Genomic DNA, 19,335 nt, shown 5'->3' on the forward strand with positions numbered 1-19,335 from the left:
TCTAGTTTCCTTTTGGAGGCACTCAGAGCTATGAGTTTTCTTCTTCTTCTTCTTCTTCTTCTTCTTCTTCTTCTTCTTCTTCTTCTTCTTCTTCTTCTTGTTCTTCTTCTTCTTCTTGTTCTTCTTCTTGTTCTTCTTCTTGTTCTTCTTCTTCTTCTTCTTCTTCTTCTTCTTCTTGGGGTGGGGGGGGGTTGAGACAGGGTTTCTCTGTGTAGTCCTAGCTGTCCTGGAACTCACTCTGTAGACCAGGCTAGCCTCAAACTCAGAAATTCGCCTGCCTCTGCCTCCCAAGTGCTGGGATTAGAGGCATACGCCACCACGTCTGGCTTCACCCTTTGCTTTTGCCATGTGTGCAGGCCAAGGCATCTTTCGCCCTTTGGTGCACCGTGTGGGTTGTGCCTAAATGAAGAAAGAACTGTTCTCAGAAAACAAGAGTAGGAGACAAGTAGGAAGGGCAGGTAAGAAGAAGTGGAGGTGGAGTTTGTTGGTGATCCTAACTCTACCTCTCTACCCTGCTTGGAAAGGACAGAGAGCTGCTGTATCCCTGTGCAGATAACTGGATACCTGCTCAGCCTCCATGAACAGAGGATGGACATTCCGCTCCCACCCCTCTAACTGTGCCTGCAAGGTGAACCTCCTGGGGAGGCCCTCATGGTATTTGAAACAAAAGTGGGGGAAGAGATTGTGGGAAGTGGTGGCTGGGGGAGCTAGGGGCAGGGATGAATCCTTTCAGTCCAGTATTCCAAAGACCACCCAGATTTGGCCTAGCACTTAGGAAGCTGATCCAGAAAGGTCAGAAGTTTGAGGCCAGACTGAGCTGGGTAGCAAGACTCTATCTCAAAAGTTAAAACCAAAAACAGAGAAACAAGGCCGGGTGTGGTGGCATACTGCTTTCATACCAGCACTCAGGAAACAGAGGGAGGTGAATCTCTCTGAGTTCAAGGCCAGCCTGGTCTACACAGTGAGTTCCAGGACAGCCAGGGATACATAGTAAGACCCTGTCTAAAAAAAAAAAACCTCTCCCCACAAACAAACAAACAAACAAACAAACAAAAAATCCCAAAGAAACCAAAATTCCTCTGGGCCTCTGGTCTAAGGCTGGTGAAATTCCTGAGTTGATTATGGCTTCCTGGAAAGTCTGAGGTAAGTCCAGGGTTCTTAGGTTTCTTACTTAGACCCTGCTTCTTGGAAAAAATACCCACTATAGACTTATGTCCTATAGTCTTCAAACTGTTCACAGATACCCAAGTGGGTCCCTGTCACTGCCTATTTGTAAGTATATACCTGAAGCCACCTTCCCTGGAGTTCTAGGCTCTGGTAACTCAAGGATGAGGTATTATCCAGATTATTATATTCTTTCTTCATATTAAACTCTGTGAAGACAGACACAGAAAGCTGCGACCTTTGGGATCTATTCCTAATGAGAGACGAGCGAGATGAAGGGTGTGGACGTCCTTTGTTCCTGCCTGCTCTCCACCCACCAAAGAAAGAGTATTTTCTTCCTTTCGGTTGGCTGTGTATTGCTTCTATCCTTGTCTGTCTGTCTGTCTATCTCCCTTCAACTCAGTGGTTCTTTGGGACATAGGATTCAGTGCTACCTTTGCCAGCACCTCTGTGCTTCCTGTCTGGCCTGGAGGAAGCTCCATTCAGACAACATCAGCCTCTCATTGCTGGAAATCCTCCATCTGCCTGCCTAGCATTTTGAGAAGCCATATCCAGACTTCTGCTTGTGTCTTGTTCGCTCGGCCACAGCCTGGGCTATTGGTCTGTTCTTCATGAAGATTGAAGTTTGGAGTGCCTGGCTCTGTCCTTCTGTCCCTTCCTTTCTTCCTCCCTCACGGTTGTTGGGGAGATGACAAGTGTGGGTGACTGGGTTCTGACTACTCTCCCTGCCAGTTTCTAGCCTTGTCTTCAAGGGTCACTGGGCTGGGCTGGTAACAGCCTGGCAGAGTGTTCTCTCATCCCAGTTGTGCCTGAATCAGGAGGCGGCCGGCCGTTGCCATCAGAGGAAAGAGCGAGTGTGGAGTCCTAGTACAAGATGGCACAGAGAGCTCAGCAGAGCTCCAGTGAGAGTCCTGGCGTCTCACTGACTTAGGGCCCTGGAGAAACATGACACAGATGCCAAAGCCAAGCAACCCAGGGACCGCCGCTTTCTGAGGAGGGGGAGGATTTCAAGCAGAGAACCAGCAACCTGGTGTCAGGGATGCTCGGTGAGAATGGACAGCTACCTCGGTGCCCAGATTGTCTGTGTTGTCCCCGGGCATTCCCAAGACTGCCATTGTTACCACTGTCCTCACACAGTTGCTCCATCCTGTGATCTCCATTTCCGGCTGATGTCCTGGTCTCCCAGGTGTCCCCCTAGCTCTGTCCTTCAGCCTGCCACCCGGTGGATACTCCATGTGTCTTGGGTGATGGCATTGGGTCCTTCAACCCTAGATATAGTCCAAGTTCTGCCTCAAACCCTCATTGCACTACTATTCTATAAGATTCTTGCTGTGAGAGAATCAATCATAGGGAGAGTGTGTGTGTGAGCAGAGAGGGGGCTTGATTGATTTTGCAAAGCATCCCTACGAGGCTCCCAGACCTTACCATGGCAGTTTTCCTATTTCTAGGTAGCCTGACCAAGCAGATAGAATAATGTGGTCCATTCCATGGGGGAAGGCTGCATCCTCTGACATGAGTTATTCTAACCGACAGCGTATTTCAATGAGCAAATGTAGTTAACACACCCCAAACTGATTTTGTTGGTAAACATCACCCAACTGTTTTCTTATTAATTTACCTTGGCAACACCTCTCCATCATGCAATTATGTGGGATTTTAGACCCATATTTACACCCATCCCACACACACCTTATGCTACCTCATCTTCTACTACTGTGCTACTGAGGGAAAGGACACGCTCTTAGGTTTCTGCAGGACTTCGTATAATGTGATTGGGAGATGTCAAAGACACTTGATCCCAGGAGTGTGGTGGCAGTAAAAGTTAGGGGCCCACCCAGGGCTTGGGGAGAGGCCACCTGGAGGAGAGGTGTCCTTTGGAATCTGAGGGGGAGGAAAAGAGTCTCTAGGCCAGGTGTTTTCTGGATTTCCATTCAGTTGCTGTAAGGCTAGGTTTTGGAATATTAAAATGCCTCCCCTTGAACTATAAGTACTGGGAGACAGGAAGGGCTGAGAAACTCGGGCGTCCTCACCAGGAGCCCAGATCATCAGCAGCAGCCCCTGGGAAGTTGTTAAAATGCAAATTCTCAGGTCTCAGTCTAGACCTACTGAGTCTGAAGCTCTGCTGTATGGCCCAAATATTATTGTGCAGGGGAGTCCCATGAGATCAAGTTGAAGAACCAGTGCACTAGAGACTAGGAGCTTCAGATACTCCCCTTAAAAAATAACTGTCCTCGGGGTCGAAGAGATGACTCAGTGGGCAGAGCGCTTGCTGAACAAGCCCAACAACCTGAGTTTGAAGCCTCAGAACTTGGGGTAAAACTGGACCCAGTTGTGCGTACATTCAGAATCCCCACACTTCTGTGGAAGATGGGAGATAGAACCGGGAGAATCCTGGGAGGTTGAACCCTGTCTCAACAAACAAGCATCTACACCCAGGGTTGTTCCGGGACCTCCACGAGCTTGCTGACTAACACACTTACACATATGAACGTGTGCTGTGCACACAGAGCCACGTCGGACCCCTCTGCCCATCAAACAGAAAAGCAAATGGCCTTCATCTTCTCCATGTCCCTCAGAAGTCTCATCCTTGGTTCCTGCTTGCAGCCCCAGAGCCTTGAGGTCTTCCCCTCAGGGCAGTGTGTCCTCAGGTAGGGTGGGACTTAACTCCACAGCCTTCGGCTGGGAGCAGGGTAAGCCGGACAGTCTTTCAGTGGATAAGAAGTTACAAGTCCCATGGAGCCTAGGAAGGGCCATCTTTTCCTACTGTGACAAGTAGTTCTGTGTTCTTGTCATGTACAGTGTTCTCTTCTATCCAACAGCCCAGCCTTCTCCTGGGACACACTCTTTTGGTCTTCAGCCTCTCCAGTTCTATTTGAGGAACATTCCAGAACATGCCCAAGATGGCTGTCATACATTATCTCCCTTGTGTGGCCTCAGCCCTGTTTATGAAACGACAGCTGTGTGGGTCTCCTGTCTGTGAGTCTCTCTCTACAGCCCCTAGGTATTTAGTATGTGTCCTCCCTCCTATTCTACCTTCTTTCACACATGTGCTTGAACACGTGCATACCTGCCTGCCCGCACATGCACACACACATGCAGGCCTGCAAGAATCTTAACCACAAGTCTGGCACCTTCAGGATAAAGTCCAGGCTTCTTGGCCTGGTATCCAGAGGCCTCCATCTGCTGGCACCGCCCCGAGTCTAGCCTTATCTCTTATTAGCCTTCTTTGTGAACCCTGCCTCCAGTCAGAAGGGTCTACTTGGGAACCCTTGATAAGATAAGCAAGCAGAACTAGAGACAGTGAGTCCAGAACAGCCATGGGCAGCTTCTAATGCTTGAGTTAAATAGCGCAACCTAGAGAATGTTCTGTGGCTCCAGAACACCATGGTACTGTCTTTCCTTCTGGAAGTTCACCATCATAGCTTTCTTGGACACCTGGTTTTGAGTAGTCACTTGATGGCTATTGTCTAGAAAATGTTCCCGCTGGTTGGGTTATGGGAACAGACTGCAATTTGCTGGAGTGCTACCACCTACCCTCATAACCCAAAGAGCACTACTGCCACCTGGTGGCAGCTACCTAAAACACAGGCAAGAGTTCGTTTCATTTATTCCTTCACTCATTCAGCATTCTGTGAACTGAGAGACAAGCAGGCACCTCCTGGCCACTGGAGGCACAACACTGGGCCAGATATAGTCTTCATTAGAAGCCTAACTTATGCTTGGAGTGTAAGTATATAGAGGTAACCTTGGTGGTATAGGTTTGGGGTTCTATGGTAGGGGAAAAAATGGTGAGACCCTGCTTTCTGGGATGTCCTGGGGGCCTTTCCTGAGGGGGCATCTACTCTTGAGTAATGAAGATGTTTAGGAAAGAACCTAGCCTATGAAGGAAGGGTGAGGTGTAGGTGACCCAGGGCCTGCCATAAGTTCATGAGCTAGGATTCTGTCTGTCTGTCTGAGAGTACTGAGAATTAAGCCTAGGGCCTATGCTTGCAAGCGCTCGCTCTGTCACTGAGTTCCAGCCATGGTCTTAAAGCAAATCTTTTTTTCAGTTCACAGTGTTCTTAGGGTAGAGGAAACTGAGCCTTGGTTCAGGCAGCACCAGATCCTAGAGGGTCTTTGAGTGGGCTAAGATGAATATCACATGCAGACAGACCCAGAGTCCCTGTGAGACTGGGAGCAGGCTCCTGGGAGTTGGATAAAGCAGAACCCAGATCTCAGCTGAGCCTCTAGGTAGTTGGGAAGTTGAAGGTTGACATGCCATCCTCTTAGGAGCTAATACCTCTCCATGCCTGTCTCCTGGTCTGTTGGTCCAGATGTAGCCTTGGTTACTAGCCTGTTCTAGTGGCTTGTCCCACAGAAGAGTCTCATGGGCTCCCTACCAGGGACAGGAATGTTCTATACCCCCTAACCTAATGGTTTTTCCTCTTAGGTCTGACTCCACCTCCCAGCCTCCTCTACAGTTAGGTGTGGCCTCATATCTGAATCTAGGCCAAGGCAAAGAGTGGTAGAGATCTCTACTTCTTCCAGGCCTGACTTGCAAAGCACCACCTCCCAGAATCCCCCTCTCTTCTTTCCCATAGGCTAATTAGCTATGGATGATCCTGCAAGGGATGTCTGAAGGTCTGTTGAGTGACAAGCTTATGGAATGAAGGGAGCCTGGATCTTCAAACACTGTGTGGGAGCTGCTCACAGGATGCCTTGCTTTGGACCATTATGTGAATGGCAACTTTATATCTATTTCCTTACAAGGACTGGCAGATCTTTGTTACAACATTATTCTTCCTAGCTTCCCCCCTAGACCGAATTCTAATCTCCATGCCATTCTTTGGGGATAGCAGGGTCCTACTCTGCACTAATGATTTTCTTGGAGGCAGCTGCTGCCTACACTCCTGACTGATAGCCCATCTTCTGCTGTATGAGCACTGGCCCTGTGTAGATGTTATGGTGCCCTCTTCACCCTGTGGTGGGATGTTCCCGTGCTGACAACATAAGGAAGGCCACTATGGTCTTGCTGTCAAGCTCTGTAGAGTCTGCATTCTGCCTTCTAGCCATGCAGTCTCTTTCCTCAGTGCCTGGCTTGCCCAGTGACTGGGAGGTGACAAATGACTGTTCCCGGCTCTAACTTGCTGAAAGCTCTCTGACTTGCCGCAAGGCAGCCGAGCCATCTGCTGACTCTGCATGTTCGTAGGCAAAGCGTGTCTCATTGTCAACATGTGGCCACACTCAGCCATGAGACATGCCAAGAGAGAGTCTCTGACAATTTAGGACGTGCCAACAGCTCACAGGCTGAGATCGTGGGTGACATATATTGATGGAAAAATGGAGAAGTGAGGGAGGCAGGCTTGGCCATATCTGGAGAGCAACATCAAGAGCAGCCCGTGGTTGATAGCACTGTCTACTGCCTTCTGATGACATACCCAGTCAAAATCTAAATGATCGTGTCACTTCTGCCTCCCTGAGATGGGAGAACCTGTGTGATGTTGACACGTGGGTGTTAGACGCTCATCTGATGAGCCAAATTTCATTTTAAGTAATGAAGTCAGAAGGAATGTAATTGGTCTAACTAGCATCTCCTCACTGCCCTGCTTGAAGCTCTTTAGTGGTTCCTCCACTCCTCAGAGGGAAAGTACCCACTGTCCCACATTTCTCCTACAGCATCCAGTCCAATATCTGGCCTTGTTCAGGGCCCCAGCATTCTCTACATTTTTCAGGCACACAAAGCAATGGCAGTCAGTCCCTTGTGCAAATGAGTCACTGTTGTGAGAATGAACGAGGAGGAGATTTGCAGACGAGTAAGAGACACGAGCATGAAGCACAGACTCAGCGGAGGAGGAATGGATGTCTGTATGTCTTTCTAAATACAAGCCCAGTGGGATCAGAGTCCTGTTCAGTTATCATATCAGGGTTCTTGTGGCCTAGACTGCTGTCTGACAGAGCAGTTGCCAAGGAACCAATAGAATGAGCTGTAGTGGATGAACAAGGGGAGCTGTGGGCACACTGAGGGAGGCTTGGCAGGCAGAACCTGCAGGGATTGGTGCTTCACTTGTGGCAAGAAATGGTGGGTTGGAAGAGGTAAAGTCAAGGTAAGCCCAAATTTTCGACTTGGAGCCACAGAGACAGAATGTGGGAGAGGTGAGGCGAGATGGAAGCTGCAGTCACGAATCTAGTTTAGATATTTCCAGTCAGCAGCGTCTGTGAGATAGTTGTCAGGGAGGGGGACCCAGTGGGCAGCTGGAAATATTGGTCTGAAACTTGGGAATGAGAATGGAGCTGGAGAGGGCAGATTGGGGAGCGGTGGGCCCCGAGGATGCTAATGACGGGCAGGAAGGAGAGACGGCAAAGAGATAGGCGGCATGCTTGCACAATGAGATCAAAAATATGGTCCCTGCCCTCACAAACCAATACAAAATCAAGATTTGACATAGACCTTAAAGCTGTTTATGCACCTGTCCATATTTCCATAGCAACCCCGAAGCAAAGAGAGAGCTCTGCCCTTATCACAGGCAGGGAACACACACAGATGGCTGCTGTCTTTCACAAGTCTGCAAATGCATACTACATCCTCACACCACATCAGGCACAGACAGTGGCACCTGCTCCAGCCCTTTCTAAGCCTGCTTTTTTCTAGCCCCAACTCTCTACACACGCTGCTCCCAAAGCCATCATGAGGGTAACCATAGGGACCCCAATACCAAATCCAAAAACATGTTGGGAGCCACTGCACTCGAGCAGTCAATGTCCTTGGCCATGCCCTGTGACTGCTTGCATCAAGTGCTTGTTGGGTTGAAGTTTTGCCAAGCCAGATACACAGAGCACATCCCTGTCCCCACAACTATGAGAGTTGGGAAAAATTGAGATTTGGAGGAATAGTGCAAGTTCCTAAGAACACAGGAACTACAGTGTGAAGATATTTAGGAACAAAAGGGTTCGAGTCCCTCAGCACTGAATATGGCTTCTCTGTGATTTTTCTTGCTCTCTGGAATCCACCCTCCTCTCTTTCCCAGACTTCTCTCTGCCCTTCCTTGCAGCATGTGTTCTCTCTCTCTCTCTCTCTCTCTCTCTCTCTCTCTCTCTCTCTCTGTATGTGTGTGCATGTGTCTGTGTGCACACATGTGCACATGTGCAGGCTTTGTGTGTGTGTATGCACACAAGTGTGCATGCATGAGAGAAGGTCAGAGGTCAGCGTTGGGTGTTGTTTCTTGGGATACCATCTACCTTGGTTTTTGAGACAGTGTCTTTCATTGGCCTGAGGCTTTCTCAGTAGGGTGTGCTGGCTGCTCAGCAGACCAAAGGGATTCAACTCTCCTCTGCCATTCCAGTACTGGGATTTTATTTAAGCTTGTGCTACCACAGCTGGCTCCTTTGTGTGTGTTCTGGGTATTAAAATTGGATTCTGTTGTTTACACAGCAAGCTTCTTACCAACGGGGTGGGGGTGGGGGTTGAGTTTTTGTTTTTTAGTGGCTCACCATCCATCCTATCCACATGCAAATGTCTCTGAAGATGGAAGCCATTCTCTTGCCTCAGCTCTTTCTCCTCATTGTTGCAGGTCAGCCTTGTTACCTGTGAGGTCCTTTATGTGCTTGTGCTCAGCATGCAAACACTGGAGCCACTGTCCTTTCCCTGCCTAGGCTCTTTCCTGGACTCCTCCCCCTTCCCCCATGTCCTCACTGTGCTGCAGGACACCATCAAGGGGAGAAGTTAGAAGGTCAGGCATTACCGTTGACATCCCTCATCCCCTAACCCAGCTCACAGAATACAACTATCCATTATGCCTTTCCAGAGCCTCAAAGCTAAACTCTCCTAACCAGTTTCCATGCCTCCTGATTCACTCAGAGCATCGTCTTCTACTGTGATGACCCACCGCCTCTTGGCTGGACTCTTCTTCAAAGGTATAAACCATCCTATCTACCTGATAATAGGTATTTCTAGAAGCATTGCTCACCTCTTCCCAGGGTTCCTCTGAGGTGATCTAGAGAGGCGCTTGCTGAGTGCTAAGGAGGTACCACACACCTTCTTTGCTCGGGGCTAGCCTGGCTTTGAGTGTTCCCTGAGACACCTCTTTTTGCCTCTGTCTTGCTTTTCTGTCAGAGTCAGCCAAGCTTAGCACTGAGCAGCTGGGAACCTTCCACTGAGAAGCAAGGCACCTCTTCTCCACACATGCAGTTTTTAAACACGGGAATATGGAGGAAATACCACGGAATTTATGGAGGAAAAGCTTTAAAAAGAAACACAAGACTTAAGTCAAAACAGTTGACTCAACTTTGGGGAGATGTCTGCCTCAGGGTAGGAGGGGAAGGAGACAGTGTGGAGACAAGAGAAAAGCTCTGTGGGGTGCCCACTATGTGGTCTCAGTCCCCGCCCCCCCAGCTCTCAGGATCAGGGGCCAGGAAGCCACTGCTGCGCTGCTCACTGCTTGGACAGAGGTAGCACTTGCCTTTTCATCCAGCTATCCCACTTCTAAGAGATCCTGTAAAGTCAAGAAAATGGAAATGTGAATGACACTCTACAGAGGGTTGACTAGTTGACTCCCCCAGTAACCATGGAATAGATCCAGAAGTAGCTACAGATACCTTGCTCTGGATGTAGAAGTGACACACATCACAGAAGTGCAGACGTGAATACATCACAGTAGGTAAAATGGCATGGATATAAGAATTTTTTCCCACATGGAAAAAAATATTGATATATTAGGGGCAGTACTTTAATATGGCAACAGAATGTCCCTACATTGCTTCATGAACTTCAAAAGTCTAACAAATCCTTAATTATGTTACTTTCCTGCTGAAAATCCTTTAGGTCACTTATTTCTGGCCCCACAACTTCGTCTTGGCTAGCTTGCTTCTCTTAGTTCTTGGTTATTATCTCTGTCCCACAGCAGACAGAGAAAGGGTGTGGCTGGCTGTCTTAGTTTTCTATTGTTGTGATAAAGCACCACGGCCAAAAGAAACTCGGGGAGGAAAGGTTTATTTCATCTCGGAGTGCTCAGTCCATCATCCAGGAGGTCAAGCCAGGAACCAGAGGCAGGAACTGATGCAGAGATCATGGAAGAGTGTTGTGTATTGGCTTGTTCTCCATTGGCTTGTTCTTCAACCTGCTTTCTTATAGAACTCAAGAGTGTCTGGCCAGCATCACCCACAATGAGCCGGGCCCTCCCACATCAATCTCTAATCAAGACCAATTTTCCTATAGGCCAGTCCTTCGGAGACATTTTTTTTTTTTAATTAAGAACTCCTCTTCCCCGATATGTTTTGGTTTGTGTCAAGCTGAAAGAAACCTACCAGGACACCATCTCTCCATAGCATTTGCAGTTTCTACACATCACCTGTCACCTAGGGATACCTCCACAACTGTTACAAGGATGACCATATCAGCTTATTGTCATCCTTGGGGAGTGAGCAGCCCCTCAGAAAGCTGGATATCTCTGGCTGGCCACTTGCATTCCATAACAATGTCAATGAGCATCAGGGGGAGGGGTCACGTCAGGGGTGAGCATAGGTCATCCATAGGGTGATATAACAGACACATTCAGGATGGAATGGATGACCTGGCTTATACCACGACAAAACTATGTGACCTTAATCTAGTCCCTCTCCCTTTCTGGGGTTCTGTTTCCCTCTCTATAAATAACACTTTGCCACGATCAACATTTTTCAGAGCAAGTTCCTTTAGAGTACTCCATCCCAGCTGTGTTAATAAATGCCCCTGAAGGAGGATTCTGTGGTCAAAGGCACTTGGGCTATGCTGCTGGCCACATCCCACTCAACATTCCCAGGGCGTATCAGCAACTTCATAGCTCTGAGTGGGGCTGCAGTAAATAAACTTACTGATTAATGTTTAGACCAGCCTTTCTCACACTTATCTCACCTTGGATGCCTTAGGGAGCACCATGTGTGTGTGTGTGTGTGTACACAAGTATATATGTTGTTTTTTCCACAGTGTTGCTCTGGCATGTGCACTGAATTCAGTCACATCTGAGGTTGTTCCTTCCCTGAGCATGGCCATAAACCTGCCGTTGCTCCAGTAGCACTAGCTGTCACTCGGCATGGTAGCTCCTTAATTTGAGCAGACCATCTGACCCTATGGAGGAGAAGCCTGTTCTGAGAGAGGAGAAAGAAAGATGGGGGGAGGGGGTAGTTGAGGAAAAGAACAGGGCTCGTGGGTCTTACCGTAGTACTTAAAGCACAGAAAGGTTTTCCCACCTCCAGGCCTCCACCCATGCCCTCTTTCTGCTTCTCCTGCAGCTCTCTACAGGACAAACTGCTTTCTCACAGGCAAATCTCAGTGATGGCTTTCCTCCCTAGAGTCTTCCCCACTATACCTCCTAGCAGGCCACCCCACAGGCTGTCCCCACAACTTCTTTTTGAGAACCTTCACAGCACTGTTCTGCACTGGTAATTATTCCTTTATTTGTAGACTGTTCATCCATCTGCAAAGAAACTTCTCCAGGGTTGGGGGCCAGCATCATTTGTGAGTATGGCGGATGCTGACCCCATATACACTCTATGAATGGCAGAATAACGTCATGGTGGGTGTTTCCCTGCTCACCCAACCTTCTTATCTGTCTTCAGGATGAAACACGTTGATGAATAAGCAAATAAAATCACCCAGTGTCTTTCATCAAATTAGATCAGAAGCTAGAACAGTCAACCCACACACGACTATGAGTGAGCTTTTACACAACCAACAAACCCACCAACTCATGCTGAGAGCGCTCACCCGAGGTAAGATCTGTGGTCTGCACCAATACTGTGAGCATGCCTCTCCTCTCAGTCAGGAGCTTGCATCCTATAACCAATGCCCTGGGAGGTGGTTGGCTACAAAGCAGATGATGCTGTCCACCTGGCCCCCAGAATCCATGGAACATTCAGAATGCCCTGGTCTATGTCACCACTGAAGTACAGATCGACAAAGGTGTAGAGAGGCAAATCTTACAGGAGGTCTTTCTCTGAGGACTGCGTATTTGAGGAGCAGTCAATGGTTACAACCATTTTGCTCCTTGATGACCACGAGGCCCGCCTGTCTGCTCCTGTTTCTGGGGAAGCTAACATAAATGTTTATTGACAACACAGTCATCAAGAAAATAAAGTTGCTGATTCATTGCCCTGAAACCCTTTGTTTCTCCCTCTGCTTCCTTCCTCTTTATAAAGAAAGGCACACTAAGAAAGAACACTTCTGGGGACTCACTTGATGGGATGGTCACCTACTTCTTTCTCCACCACCTATATACACATCAGGACTCCTATAAGGGCAGGAGAGCAACACCCTCTTTCCTCCTGAGGACCACCCCTCCGGGGTCTCCGAGGAAAAATGGAAGTGTTGGGGCTTCTCAAGTTTGAAGTCAGTGGTACCATAGTGACTGTGACTCTGCTTGTGGCTCTCTTGGCCCTCCTGAAATGGTAAGTGTGGCCAACCACAGGGACTGCGACACTACAAATGTCAGCCCAGGAGCCTGTGGTGCCAGGTGGGGTATGCGGGCGTGTGTTTTTCTTCTTGTCTAATCTACAGGGAGTTGAGTATTAACAGGGCTTCGGAATTAAAAGCAAACAGCCAGGTTAATCTTTTGCTAAAATGCATGAGATTCAAGTGTCAGGAAATGCTGGAGACTCTGTGACTGGGAACGCTACACACAATTAAGTCTGAAAGAAATGGAAAAAGAAGCGGATTGGAAAGGCATCGGGGATGGCTAGAAGGGCTTTCTCCAACCCTGACGTACCCGCTCACCTTGTTTTTTTGAAATCATTTCATGTTGAGTTTGCAACGAATTCAGCCTCTTGGCTCACATCAAGTTAAAGACATGGAAGCTCTTCGGCAAACAAACTTTGCTGGGGACAGCGATGCCTGCAGGGTTAAGGACAAAGTGGTAGAATAAATTTCCCAATTTTCTAATATGTGGTAGAAGGGGATGGGTGCCAAATTAAGAGCCAGGTGTGGTGACAATGATGCTGGGGACCCAGAAGGAATCTTAAACTTGTGCTACATACACTGTTGCTCTCTGCGTGTTTGTTAGTTCAACGGCAGACCTTGTGTTTTAAAAGCTGGCCCCAGTGGTGACTGTGAAGGACAGACCTCACAATGAGCTATATTTGTGTTTATCCAGCGGGGTCCTTACCTTTCCTGGAGATACCCATGGATTCCCAAACACTTGGATTTAGGTTGTCTCTGGGTTTTGAGGGGAAAGTGGAAAAAAAAATAGAGCTGGAAGAGAGTTTCAATTTATGTTTCTAGTGGTAATAAAGCCTCCCGTAGATTAATAGCTGGGAAGGCACTTTGAAAAACATCAAGCATTATGCAAATGTGAGGTATTATTCTTTTGGAATTTGCATAGCTGAAAGTGGAATGTGCGTTTGATGTTCTCTGATGATGAAATGATTTATTGGAAATTGGCTCCGAAGCCCAGGATCGGGCCCAGTGTTCTTTTGGTTTTTAACTGGTTTGATTATTTTTTTTTTGAACTTTTCTGTCTCAGCATAGCTTATCTGGCATTGAAACCAGCCACGTGTGAAAACAAGAGCAAAGGGTAGCCCCTTGCCCCCGTCCCTAACAACCCACTTCAATGTGTTCTCAGTCTCTGTGGAATCCAAAACAAAGTATGTGACATGCAGTAGGTGCATAATAGATGTCTACCACTATAATTTCCTCCTACTAAAAGCAGAGGAAAGCGTGATTGTGGGTGGGGAAGGATAAGACGAACACATGGGTAGTGTGTGCAAAGTCCTAGGTTTAAACCCCCACACCGAAAACGAGCCATCTTCAGTGGTTTGCTTTATGTGTCTTCTCACTTTTTATTAATGTTCTGATTATGGGCTAGGGCTATAGCTCAGGTGGTAGAGAGCTTGCCTGCATGCACAAAGCCCTGGGGTGGATCCCTAGTACCATACACACTGGGTTTAGTGACATTAATCTGTATGTAATCCCAGAACTGGGGCGGGGAGGAGGAGGGAGTGGGTGGTAAGGGCAGGAAGATGAGAAGTTCAAGATCACTCTTAACCAACCCAGACTATATAAGATCTTGTCTCAAGAGAGAGAGAGAGAGAGAAGAAAAAAGAAAAAGAGAAAGAAAAGAAAAAGAAAAGAAATGCTTATCAATATTACTTTCTCTTCATCAGCCTATGTTCTGTGACACTCAACGCCTTAGGCACCCGAGTCTTCCAGGTGGTCCTGCAGCATCAGTACCCCCTTATATGCATTTCTACATTCGCTCTCTGTGTCTTTTTCATTCCTGAATTCTTAACTCTCAGCTCTGCGCCTGACGTCTAGCAAGGCCTCAATAAATGTTTGATGAGCCACTGAGTGGGCTCGCACACGTTACCACTGCTCTGATCATGGAGAGGGCCCGTGTCTTGCCTGATAAGCTACGTAGCTGCGTGTTCCCAATCAGCTTTCTGCAGAGACTCATGGACATGCCACCCGGCAAGGCAGCTGTGCATGTGTAATCTACTCCCAGACCCTATTAATAACTGGGTTCAAAGACACCGAGTGAGGAGAGAGAGGCTCGGAGCACAGGTGGTGACTAGGAAGTAACAGTTAGCTTCCATTTGTTATCACAGAAATATTTATCGACTTGTTAATGTGTGCCAGCATGGTGGGAGGCCCGAGTATAAGGTCAGGAAATGGGAGATTTGGATCAAATGAGCCAGGGACGGGGAGACATGGCTGTGGTGGGGGTGGAGTGAGGCGTGACCAAGGTAAGGGGAGGAAGCATCAGTGAGTGCGGCCGCAGTCATGGTACCCTTGTATGTGTGCCTCCGTCTGGCTTAATAACAGCCATGATTGGGCTCCTTATGTTCCTATTCCAGGCAAGACTTAGGCAGCCATTAGAAGCAGCACCAGCTTGGCTTTGGTAGGGTTTCCCACCCTTAGGCTACATCTCTATATGTGAGCGTCTCTATATGTGTGGGAGGGGCTGTGTCTCTAGTGGAGGGGGACAAAGGCCAGGAATCTGAGGTATAGAGAGACCACCACAGTCATCTTAGATCCAAGAGTGTTTGTAGAGAGTGATGTGTCCTACTGGGCTGCCTTCCGGGGGTGGCTTGCCTTTTGGTATCTGGAACAAAATGTCGTCATCTATAAAGTTCACAGTTGAGAACTATGTAATTCTGTTACAAAAGAAAACCACACACACACACACACACACACACACACACACACATCTCATGTTTTAAGTGAGTTTAATGTTTTTCTGTTGGGCTGAAGTCACAGATATCCTTGACCATAGGTGGTCCATGGGATACGCCTAACTGGCCTGCTTTAGGTGTTCCATCAGTCCAGGGAGACTGCAACTGAGAGTCTAACTGCTGAGCAGATGAAAGCACCAGGGACCCTGGATCTTGTCACCTCAAGTCTGTGAATTCTTCAAGGCCCTGTGCAGAATTTCCTCTCTCATTGTGATTCCAGAAGCTTCGTGGCATGCAAACACTGCTAATGTTTGGTTGCATGATGTCAATTTGACAAGTCCTTATTTATCAGCTCCAGACTCCCAGTTTGGCCTCTCCACTCCATCTCACCAGTGTCTCCCAACACCTTGTGCATTGGTCACACCAAACCTCGCAGTGCTGGGTGTCTCATGCTACACTCGGCCAATCTTCTTGCTTAGAAAACCTGTCCCTCTGCTCCTCCCTTCAACACTAAGCTTGGGGGTGTGATCTTGCTGGAGTGTTTCCTTTCTTCCCCCAAAGCCACCAATAAGCCCTCCCCCCCAAGCTTTTAGCAGCCTCTTCATCCCATCCCTTTTGCTCACAATGCCTGTCACATAGATGTCTAATGAATGCTGGCAGAAGGCCCCGAGTCTCTGCCAGTCCTTTCTCCCTTGGCCTTCTGTTAGACTTCATGGCTGTGAAATCCACACCTTTTGCCACGAGCCTCTCTTGCTTCCCGAAGACCTCACGTGTGCCAGGTGAGGCAGTGTGGTGCCTACCTCTATAATGATGTCAGCTGCATGGCTTTCACTGCCCCACTTACATTATAGAGCAGAGACCGTAGTAGTAACAAGCAAATGACTATTAAGTATATGGGTGGATTTGGAGGAAAGACAAAAATAAATCCATTTTATCCAAGAGAGACTGCTATAAGCCAGGTGTGATATTTTTGATCATTTCCCCCAAACTGAATTGGTACAATTTTTCAATAATGTTCATTTAAATAATACTTGATTGAGTGGAGTCATCTGGGGCATAGTGGAGTCGGGGCTGCTTCAACTTAGGACTGGGATGGAGTTGGGGACATCCATTATATTAGTGGCAAGGATATGGAGCCTATGTCATGGTAATTGGCACACTGTATAAATTGTGTGTGTGTATGTGTGTGTATATTGGTAACTTCTTATATTGCTCTCTACCATATGTATTGGGACAGGGTTTTTTACTCAGCCTGGTCGGCCTCCATACCAGTTTTCTTATGTTCAGTGCTAGGGATCCAAACTCAGCTCTTTATATGTCCCAGTTTGCTGTTGGCCCACTAAGCCATCGCCTTACCCCCATTAGATTAAAATGCACATTTCTTCTGGTGATACAGCGTAGCGATAAAGGGGCTTGTGTAGCACAAACAAAACCCCGGGTTTTACACCCATCACCGAGAAGGCAGAGGCTGGGGGAAGAACATCATTTCATGAAATTTTTACTCCGAGAAGTAAGTTGAGTTGAATATTGCTTAAGTACTGCTAGTGTGTTTCAACTTCCAAGCAATACCTCAGGTCTGGCAGTTGGATAGATAAAGATTTATCCCCGTAGAAAGAGTGTGAAGAAATAGCCCAACTATTAATAAGAGGCTTCTTTTAGCAATGTGTTTAGGGGAGATTATTTTTCTTCTTCTTTTAGTCTTTCTATAGCTTTCTTATTTCTTAAAGGAGTGTGGATACTTAGCCATAAATAAATAAATAAATAAATAAAAGAGTGGTAACTTGCTCCTTTCACAGAGTACAGGGTGCAGACTCGTACTTTGGGCATGGTGGGGTAGAACCCGAGGTGTCACAGTTTTATGTCGGGGGATTGGAAGGGTGGTGTGCTCGGCATAGAAGGCGGTATGAAGATGGCTCACATATGAAGACTGTGTGGGAGGGGTTTAAAGTGGAAGGCTTTGATGCCAGGCAGTGCTTAAGCTCTGGCTCCAGGGTTCAGAGGTCTGAGCCAGTCCAACATTTACACATGAATCTGAGTGGGGAGGTGTGCTGATAAATGCCACTAAGACTAGTTTAAATTAAAACTTGTTTGAGTACTGTTAGGACTTGAGACTATCGTGGAAAACCCCACCCCTGTGCTCAGAAGTTTCTTAGAAGAGAGCTTGCTTGCTGTATGGGAGAATGAGTTCCAATTCTAGAGTCTTATCTACAGCCAGGACATATTTAAGATAAGCCACTGGGGTAGAATGTGGGTACCAGATAAGAAACCTGGAGCAGAGCAGAGCAACATGTGCAGGTCTGTGCTCATGGATTTGACCAACCTCAGATTAAAATATAAAAAAAACAAAAAAAAAAAAAACAAAAACAAAAACAAAAACAAAGATGGTGGAAACCCCAGGAAGCAAATTTGACTTGGCCACACGCAGACACTACACTAGATCCACCAGCACTAAGTGATGATGCTCTGGTACTTCCTTCTGAACCTTCCTGCCATGTCACGGCTCCTCAGCCTCCGCCCACCACTGGACTCCTGGTATATCGTTTGCACATGACGGAGCCTTGCCCCTGATGCTCGCACCTGTACTGCGCATGTGCAGATTATGCCTTGCCGTCTTTCCCTAACGATAAAACATAGCATCTATTTAGCCGGTCCTCCTATCCTATGGGCTAGTATACGTCATCTAGAGTGATTTAAGCACAAGTATGGTGTATACAGTTTATATACAAAGCCTGGATTTTTTTGGTAAGGAACTAGAGAATCTTGTGTTTTGATGTCAGTTGGGGGTTCTTGAAAATCAGGCCAGGTGGATACCGAGGGACACCTGTGATTTCTGATCCAATCAAAGGGACGAGGAAAATATGTCTAGGCTCATGATGTCATATTCACAGACTAGAGATTGGTCACCTCCCAGTGGTTTTGTTCCTAATGATATTTGGAATGTTAGGTTTAAGGTAGATCCACCCTTCTTTGAGATTCATAGAAGATCAAGGGCCCTGGAAAATTCTACAGGAAAAAAAAAAAAGCCTATCCAACTTCATGTACTATGGCATTCCCACATTCATTTGATGAAGTAATGCTGTGTGCCGCCATGGTGGGAGGGAAAGTCAAGTCCTTCCCCTGGGAAAGATGACTAGGTGTGTTTGTGGGCTGGTAGAAAGTGAAGACTACTACAGAGAGGCTGAAAGATTATAATGACCCGTTTTAGACCCCGAGGTTCTAAGAGTTGGTGTATTGTTCCCCACCGGACGAGAAACCTATGGAGTTTAGTGGCAAAATTAGGGTCCACAGCGAGCTCTGGCTCCAAGTTTGACATCAGAGTCGCCGCAAGCACAATATTTTCGCAGTAAGGTGGCAGAAGTGGTACCCGAGAGTGTGTGAGTGCCCCTGCCATCCATCAGGGATGCTAACAAAGCACTTGGTGTAGCCAGCAGCAAAGAAACGCGCTGAGCTTTCTGGATCTGGACTCGATGGCTTCGGTGTCGCTTGGTGTATGTCTATGTGGACCTAGCTACTGCTCCTGCAAAATTAGCTTAACCCCTCAGGACCCACAAATGATGATTCTTTCTTTTGTCCGGTTTTCCTACTCATCCAAAGTGGCAGCTCCTGAGCCTTACAAAGTGCCGTGGAAGCCTGGAAATACACCCCAGAAGCAGTAGAGGCCTTCTCTGGGTCTTTGTGAATGACTATCGTCTCTCTCCCAGGCCCAAGCCCTCAGCTTTTGCTTTTTTTTTTAAAAAAACTCTTTTGTTTATGAGTGTTTTACACATGTGTCTGTGTACACCTGCATGCAGCACCCGAGGAAGCCAGTAGAGGGCGTCAGATTCCCTGGAATAGGAGTCACGGGACATTGTGAGTGGCTTGTGGGTGCCGAGGATTGAACCCCAGTCCTTTGGAATAGCAGCCAGTGCTCTTAACAGCTATTCCATCTCTCCAGACCCCTAGCCTTTTGCTGTTACTGTTGCTATCTTTCTTTCTTTCTTTCTTTCTTTCTTTCTTTCTTTCTTTCTTTCTTTCTTTCTTTCTTTCTTTCTTTCTTTCTTTCTTTCTTTCTTTCTT

The 19,335-nt window shown here is 47.4% G+C and overlaps 1 protein-coding gene across 2 annotated transcripts in view; it reads left to right on the forward strand.

The window, feature by feature from the left end:
* Positions 1-12,317: 12,317 nt before the first annotated feature.
* Tbxas1 (thromboxane A synthase 1) overlaps positions 12,318-19,335 on the forward strand; it is a 168,681-nt gene continuing 161,663 nt past the window's right edge. The window contains exon 1 of one of the 2 annotated variants that reach the window (XM_021165134.1): positions 12,318-12,561. In XM_021165134.1, the coding sequence (XP_021020793.1) occupies positions 12,473-12,561 (89 nt within the window). In that variant the 5' untranslated portion in view covers positions 12,318-12,472. The remainder of the gene's footprint in view (positions 12,562-19,335) is intronic. The other variant, XM_029478679.1, reaches the window with a different exon arrangement.

This window comes from Mus caroli, chromosome 6, assembly GCF_900094665.2.
Source record: "Mus caroli chromosome 6, CAROLI_EIJ_v1.1, whole genome shotgun sequence".
Taxonomy (NCBI): domain Eukaryota; kingdom Metazoa; phylum Chordata; class Mammalia; order Rodentia; family Muridae; genus Mus; species Mus caroli.